Below are 8,564 nucleotides of genomic sequence, written 5' to 3' on the forward strand. Positions count from 1 at the left end.
TTTCCCTGTCAGCATGAATTCTCAATAAACTTAGATCCTATTTTCAAATGTAGTGATCTATGTTATAAATATTCCTATTTTAAATAGCCAAGTCCTAATTATAGGTTTGATTACTTTGATTTGGGGGATTTGTCTTTTTAATTTTTTTTAATTAGCTTTAATTTTGTCTTTCTATTTCTTACTCATTTATGTAGTTAGTGTTTACTGCCTTTCTTGATAAAAAATAATCTTAGTTTGGTGTTTTATTTCAGATAAAAATATCAGTAATTTGTTTCAACACCACTTTGGGTCTTTCACATTTACATTGAGTGGAAAATGTCTGTATTATTTGACTTTGCTTCAGGCCACTTTCCTTGCCAATAATCACCACACCCTCTGTTCGCTTCCTGGCAACTCTGATGTAGAGAGATATATGCAGTCATTTTTTCTTCCCTTATAATATATATAGTATATACCAACTGGCAAGCACTAGGAATAGATACATAAATATAAAAACTCAAAAGAGAAACAAGGCCCTCCTCAATGAGCTAGTAACCTTATTGAATTGCTATTTTTAGAAGTCCAAACCAGTTAATTATTGGTGATTTCATAAGTGAACCTTAATACACAGGAAAGGAGCTGATTGGAGAAAATTGATGACGTGTGGTCTGAGGTTGGAAAGATCCAGCTTCCAAAGCAGAGTGTGCACTATGAGTCAGAGGTTGCTTTTGAATCCTGTGAAGTCAATGTTTGAGTCCTGAGAGGAAGAAAGGCCAGAAAAAGGGGCTATTTTTGAATCCCAACACAGTGACGGGGAGATTCAAACGCAGCAACAGGTCCCAGATGAGTGCGATGATGGAAACATCTGGCATAGTGCAGAGAGTTTCTAACCTGGCCATTAGTACCCTGAGTCACTTTATAAAAATACAGATACCAGGCTCTAGGCTCTACTCCCAGAAATTCTGATATCCTTGAATAGAGTCAAGTGGTGCAGTGGTTCTCAAACTTCAGGGTCCATCAGGATTACCTGGAAGGTTTCTTAAAATGGATTGCTAGCTCCACCTCCAGAGTTTCTGATTCATTATGTTGGGGTGGGGAGTTTTTTTAATGAATTTTAAGATAATGCTGGTGCTGCTGGTTTTGAAAAACACTTGTGTAGAAGAATATGGCACCAGTCCCAGTCCCATTATTAGCTATGGTAACCTTTCTTTTTAAAAAAAGTCCATCAAGTTTATTGATGTATAATTTAAAGACTTACACTATTAAATACTAGCCCTTTAAAGTATACAGCTCTGTGAGTTTTGACAAATACTCATACAGCCACCACAATCAAGATACAGAGTAGTTCCTTCACCTCTAAAATCCCTTTGTACCCCTTCGTAGTGAAGTCTCCCCTGTATCCTCTGGGTCCCATTTTCTGTCCCTAGAGTTTGCCTTTTCCAGAATGACATATAATTGGAATTATGCGCCATGTAGCCTTCTGGCATTTGTCTTGTTCCCTATAGTGGGAACCTTTAAGGTTCCTGTGTGTTGTCACATGTCTCAGCAGTCACTCCTTTCAGTTACCATGCAGTGTTCTGTTCTATCAGTGTCCTGATTTGTTTATCATTGAAGGACATTTGGTTTCTTCCCAGTTTTTGATGATAAAGCCACTTTTTGTGTGAGCATAAATTTTCGTTTCTCTCCAGTAAATATTGAAGAGTGGAATTTCAGGAATATATGCTAACTCTGTGTTGATCTTGGAAAGAAATGGCCAAACTGTTTTACAAAGTGGCTGTACCATTCTGCATTCTCATGTATGAGCATCTGTGATCCTAAATTTTTTCTTTCCTTGTGCTAATAATAATAGTTTCCTCTCATTTTCTTTTATATTTTATTACAGACTTTTCAAACATATACAAAGTAGAAAGAATAAGTACATTGAGCCCCTATTGCACCCATCACCCAGCAACAACAATTAATTATTTCATGGTCAAATCTTGGTTTAAATAGACTCCAACCTCCATATCTTTTGGCTGTTGATATCTGATTTACTGGTAATTCCATTATAAGAGAATACTTGGTATAACTTGAGGCCTTTTAAATTGATTAAGTTTCCTTCTTTGGGTCAAAATACATTATGGTATGTCTTAGAAAATATTCCTTGTATACTTAAAAAGATTGTTAATCCTTATCTTCTGGGGTGGATTGTCTATAAATGTCAGTCAAGTCATTTTACAGTATTCAGATCTTCTATTTCCTTGCTCATCTTCTGTCTACTGGAGTTTTTGACAAATACTCAGACAGCCACCACCACTCAATTAATTATTGAGAGACAGATGTTGAAATCTCTCTCTTATAGATATATCTGTTTCTTCTTTCAGTTCTATAAGGTTTTGTTTTTTGCATCATGAAGCTCTTTTATTAGATGCATAAACATCTGGGATTGTTATCTCCTCCAGAGGGATTGAACCTTTATCATTATGAATACAGATATTAATATTGCTATGAAAGCTTGCTTTTGCTGATGTCATCATAGAACATTTTCCCCATCCTCTTAGTTTTAACCTATTTGTATCTTTATATTCAAAATAAATATAGACTGCATATAGTTGGGTCTTGCTCTCTGACTTAATCAGAATGTTTAGGCCATTTGTATTTCATGAGATTATTATTGTGACTGAGGGTCAGTCTGTTATCTTGCTATTTTTTCTACTTGTCATATCTATTCTTTGTTCTTTCTCCTTTTCCTCCTTCTATGGATTAATTAATTGTTAGGATTTCATTTTATCTTTCTTTTGGGGTTTGTACCTCTTTGTCTATTTTAGCAGTTGTTTTAGGGTATATACTGCACCTCTTTAATTTATCATAGTCTCTCTTTAAATAACATGCCTGTTCATATGTAGTATATGAGCCTTAGAACAAGAGGCTCATTTCTCCCTCTGCACCATTGTGCTATTATGTCATATATTTTACACCCATATATGTTATAAAACCCACAATATGTTATTTTTTATTTTTGCTTTAAACAACTATCTTTTAAAGAACTTTTCAAATTAGTAAATAAATACTCATATATTTATCATTTGCACTCCTCTTCGTTTTGTTTCATAGGTCAAGATTTCTAACTGATGTCATTTTCTTTTGCCTGGAGCACATCCTTTAACCGTTTTTCATACTGCTGATTTAGTGCTGATGAATTCTTTCAGAAGTCTTCATTCTATCTTTGTTTTTCAAAGATAATTTTGAAGAGTATAGAATTATAGGTTGACAATATTATTCTTTCATGTCCTTAAAATATGTTGCTCTACTGTCTTCTGGCTCACTTTGTTTCCAAGAATAAGCCTGTTTTAATCTTATCTTTGTTTCTTTGTATATAATGTGTCATTTTTTTCTCCTACAGCTTTTCAGATTTTCTTTTTTCACTAGTTTTAAGCAATTTGATTATGATAGACTTTTAATATAATTTTCTTCATGTTTCCTGTGGCTGGAGATTCTTGGATCTCTAGGTTTATATTTTCAGCTGTTAATTTTTCAAATAGTTTTTTCAGTCCACTCCTATTTTCTTCTTTTTCTGAAATCCAATTATAAATATATTTGGCCATTTGAAATTGTCCCACAGCTCACTGATGATCTGTTCTTTATTCATCTTTTTGCTCTGCTTCGTTTTAGGTGGTTTATTACTACATCAAGTTCACTACTCTTTAACTCTAGTGTCTAATGTTCTTAATTTCATCTGTGGATTTTCTCAGACATTGAGGTTTTCATTTCTGCAGGTTTGTTTGGAGTCCTTTTTTATACCTCCCATGTACCTTCTTAACATGCTACTGCTTTCTATCTTTTTGATCATATGGAATATATCTAAAACACCTGTTTCTTTTTTTTTTTTTTTTTTTTTTTTTTTGAGACAGAGCCTCAGGCTGTCCCCCTGGGTGGAATGCCATGGCATCACAGCTCACAGCAACCTCCAACTCCTGGGTTTAAGCAATTCTCTTGCCTCAGCCTCCCAAGTAGCGGGGACTACAGGTGCCTGCCACAACACCTGCCTATTTTTTGGTTGCAGCTGTCACTGTTGTTTGGCGGGCCCAGGCTGGATTCAAACCCGCCAGCTCTGGTGTATGTGGCTGGCACCTTAGCCACTTGAGCTACAGGTGCCAAACCTAAAATACCTATTTCAATGCACTTATCTACAAATTTTGTCTTCTGGTTCATTTCTGGACTTGTTTCTTTTGATTTTTTTAATCCTAATTATGAATTATATTTTTCTACTTCTTCCCATGACTGGTAACTTTTTATTGGATGATAGACATTTTGAATTCTGTTTTGCTGAGTGCTAGAATTGTTTTCTATGCCTATAAATATAGAATTGAGATAAAATTAAATCTGGGAACAGTTTGATCCTTTCTAGATTTACTTCAAAATTTTGTTAGGGAGACCAGAGAAGCCTTCACTCCAGGGTTGATTTGACATCATTACTGAGGCAGTGCCTTTCTGAGTGTCTAACTGAATACTGCAGGTATTGTTAGGTTTCTTGAACTGTTCCAGCCATGTGGGTGTTGCAGGAATTGTTCTGCTTGTCCCTTAATTGCAGTTCTTTTCCCAGCTTTAGGTAGTTTTTCCACATACATGCTCTGATCATTCAGCTAAAGAGTTGCGTTGATCGCTAAGTACCTCTCGCCATGCAGTTCTTTCCTCTCTGGTTCTCTGCCTGTGACTTCTAGCCTCCTGTGCCTCCTCAAATGTTCAACTGTGTCTTCTTAACCTCGGGGAGATTGCCGGGCTCTGAGGGGGTCCCTCCTTCCTGTGCTATAGCCTTGAACTCTCTCTAGGCATTAAGCCAGAGTAATTGTAGAATTCTCATTTATTTCTCTCTTCTTAAGGATCCCTGTTCTGTGCTGCCTGTTGTCTTGTGTCTGAAAACTGTTTTTTCATATTTATTTTAGTTATTTAAGGTTCAATCCACTCTATCTTACTCCATCATTACCTGACACAGAAAACTGACTTCTGTATTCTTTCATTTGTTACTGGAATAAATCCTTCATTATTCTTTCTCGTGGGACTAAATAAGATACTATACATGAAAAATATGTTATAGATGATAAAGTGCAAATTCCTACACAGGTCTTCATCTTTGCCACTGCCTAGGAGATAGCTCCGTTTTTCCTATAGTTGCAGATGTTCTGTATAGAACTTAAGACCTAACTGGCTAAAGGATGGAGGTGTTATTTCTGAAAAACTCCCTGTGCCCCTATGCACATCAGTATGTCATGATTCGTATTTTTCTGTGCTGCATTAATTCATTCATTTGTTAACTCATTGGACATGTATTGAACACCTACATGCTGGGCACCATTTTAAGCACTCAAAGAGTTTGTGTTCTAATAGCGTAGTCTTTCTGTGTGTCTCAGCTGACCATTTTTTCAAAAATCTCTGTAGACTTGCCATTTCTACCTTCTCATTCTGTCGCTGGGCCTCTCTATTTCATTCTGCCTTGGCCTCATTTTCTTTCCCAAGTTTATCTGACCTTCCCACATTAGCCTGTTCTTTATTTCATTCAGTCTTCTTGTTATAATGCTGCTTTCTTATCTCTACTGATCGTTTTTTTTCTTTCTGAGTAAAAGCCAGAGTGAAAGAGAAGTCCTTAGAAAGGCTTGCAAGGTCTTAAGAGATCTGGGCTCCCCTCTGCCCTCCTTGGCCCCTGCCTGTACCTGATCCCCTGCCCGTTTCACTCCAGCCACACTGACTACCTTGCTGCTGTGTCTTCTGAAATTGCCAGCACAGTCCTGCCTCAGAGTCTTTCACTCTAGCCACCCTGACCTCCTGGCCTCTGTGTCTTCTGAAAATACCAGCATGGTCCTACCTCAGAATCTTCCCACTTGCAGTTCCTCTGCCATGAATTTTCTTTATTCACGCGTTCACATCTCCCCCTTGCTTCTTCCAAGTCTTAGCCCAGCAGTCGTCTTTTCACTGAGGGTCCTTCCTGCCTCTCCCTGTTTTAAAGTGCTATGCCTTTTCCTTCAGCTGCCCCTGCTCCCCATTCCTACCTTACCATTCTTGATAACACTCACTGCCTTCTAAATTACATTGTTTAATTTCCTGCTTTTCTTTTTCCTCTTTGTTTTCACAGTAGCATGTAAGTTCTATGAAGGCAAAAATTCTTCTATTGCTAAAAAAAGTACCTAGGATCCTGCCTGGGCACTAATAAGAATCCACATCAATATTTGGTAAATGAATGAGTCTCCTTGGTAAAGTCCTTTTTTTGTTTGTTGTAGTATATTTTCTGAATACATGTCTTTGTTCCATGTACTTTATTTCAAAAGTGAATAGCTGGAGCATTTTATACATTTTCTTAAAGCCCCTTCAATTGCCTTATTTACGTTATGAATATATTTTATTCTGTAGGGATGTAGCCTTCCAGATAAAAGGTTCTCCATTCCTGATTGTACATGTATACTTAGATGATACGTCTAATGATCATAAATAATTCCCACAACCTGATAGATAACTCAGGAGGAGGTGGAATTCCAAGTAGACTTTAAATCCCATTCAGAAACCCAAGCATGATTCAAAAGAAGATAAAAATTGTCCCAAATGTAATATTTCTCTTATTCTTAAAAAATAAAGATCTATGCTATATTTGGAATTCAACATTTTTATATAAATTCTATAGAAAATACTTTAAAATCCAGGGAAAACATCCTTATTAAGAAGGGGAGATATATATATATCCCCACTCCCTTAATCACAATTTGGAAGTCTAACGAGCTCTGAAAACCTGGAGTTTATTCCCAGCTTACTATAGACTCATTTGGGAGCAGAATCCAATCTGACTGGGCGTGCAGCTGTTTGCTGTTTATAGTCTTTATTTTTCCATTTGGTGAGTCTAGTCTACTTATGTTTCACTACGGAAATATTAGTGTATTTGATTACACTGTGTGCCCTACACCTGCTGAGAGTATTATTCAATATGCAGTTTTTGCCTGTATTACCTTCCTAACACCAAAAACTCCCTGCATTCTGAAATGCATCCAGCCTTAGGGACTGGCTGAGATGCTGAGGACCTATGTATTATTTTAAATCCACTTTACCAGCATGAAGCCAGAATCTCTAGTCGTTCATTCACTGCCTAACTTTTGATGGTGGTTGTTGCTGCTATTACTTTTTCTCCAGCTTTGCAAACCTGGGTATACTTCATGTGACAAAGAAAAAAGTATTTGAAACGCTGGAAGCACGAATGACAGAAGCGTGTATAAGGGGCTACAATCCTGGACTCTTGGTGCACCCTGACCTTGCCTACCTGCAAGCAGAAGGTGGAGGGGACCGCCAGCTCACAGGTGAGCATCACTCTCCCAGCCTTGCTCCCCTCCGGGGCCCAGGCTTGGTTTCCTCGTGTGCAGACCTGTTCATCTGTGCACCTCCTAGTCTGTACCCCACGCCACTCCCATCCTTTTCCTGCTCAGAAGCCTTTGATGGCTTCCTGCCACTCCCACAGTAGCACCTCCACCTCACAGCCTGGTATACAAAGCCCTCCCGAGTCAGCACCAGCACCTTCCCAGCCTCCCCCAGCCCACCCTGCACCCACCCGTCCCCATCCTGGCTCTCTGGACACCTGATGCAGATTTGTGCCTTTGTGAGTGACTTCCTCTACCTAAAACTCCCCACCTTCCCCTTTTCAACCTGTTGAAACCAATGCGGAATCCAAGACTTAGTCTCAAGACCACCTCCTCTCTTTTCCCTCCCCCAGCTCACCTCATTATAAGGCAGCTTCTTTCCTTGGGCTCTTCAGGCACCTGAGGAACTTGCTGTCTTTATCGTGAATGTGCTGTGATTTCCTGTCTTCCTGTCTCCAGTGTTTTTCTTGCAACTCCATTCCTGTCCGACTGCACGGCCCACTTTTGCTTTTACCTTTTGTCCTTTACTCTGGCCATCCTGTCATCATCTCATACTCAGGTGATTGAAAACCCAGTATCACCTTTCCACTATGCTTATACCCAGAATCGGAGTTGGGACATGACCTTGTCCTGCCTCTCACCCGTGCGATGTGGCAACTCTGCTCTCCCTGGCATTCCGCCCTTCGCTCCATTTTGTTACTCCCATTATCACAGTATTCTCCCTAGTCCCTGTCCCTCCCTCCCGTCTTTGTTCCTTTCTTTTTCATTTATTTATTTTTTTATTTGAGACAGGTGCCCACCTCAATGCCTGGCTACTTTTTCTATTTTTAGTAGAGATAGGGTCTCACTCTTGCTCAGGCTAGTCTTGAACTCCAGAGCTCAAGAGATGCTCCCACCTCAGCTTCCCAGAGGGCTAGCATGAGCCACAGTGTCCAGCCTCTATTTTTTGTAGAGATGGGGAGTCTCATTCTTGCTCAGGGTGGGTCTCAAACTCCTAACCTCAAGTGATTCTCCTGCTTTGCCCCCCAGAGTGCTCCAGAGTGTAGGATTACAGGCGTGAGCCTTCCCCACTTCTAATCCAGTTTACACCCTGTGGCCAGAAAAATCTTAATAAAGTCTGAATCTTACCCCTACTTGGTGTCTCCCTGTTGCCTATAAAATCCAAATTCTTTTTTTTTGAGACAGAGCCTCAAGCTGTCCCCCTGGGTAGAGTGC

General features: G+C 39.1%; 1 protein-coding gene across 2 annotated transcripts in view; it reads left to right on the top strand.

Moving 5' to 3' along the window:
• The window catches only part of NFKB1 (nuclear factor kappa B subunit 1), a 122,417-nt gene that overhangs the window by 73,664 nt on the left and 40,189 nt on the right, over window positions 1-8,564 (top strand). For both annotated transcript variants that reach the window (XM_003796325.3, XM_023517030.1), the window contains exon 7: window positions 7,129-7,292. In XM_003796325.3, the coding sequence (XP_003796373.2) occupies window positions 7,129-7,292 (164 nt within the window). The remainder of the gene's footprint in view (window positions 1-7,128; window positions 7,293-8,564) is intronic.

Source organism: Otolemur garnettii, unplaced genomic scaffold (genome assembly GCF_000181295.1).
Source record: "Otolemur garnettii isolate 467f Iridium unplaced genomic scaffold, OtoGar3 scaffold00103, whole genome shotgun sequence".
Lineage (NCBI taxonomy): Eukaryota > Metazoa > Chordata > Mammalia > Primates > Galagidae > Otolemur > Otolemur garnettii.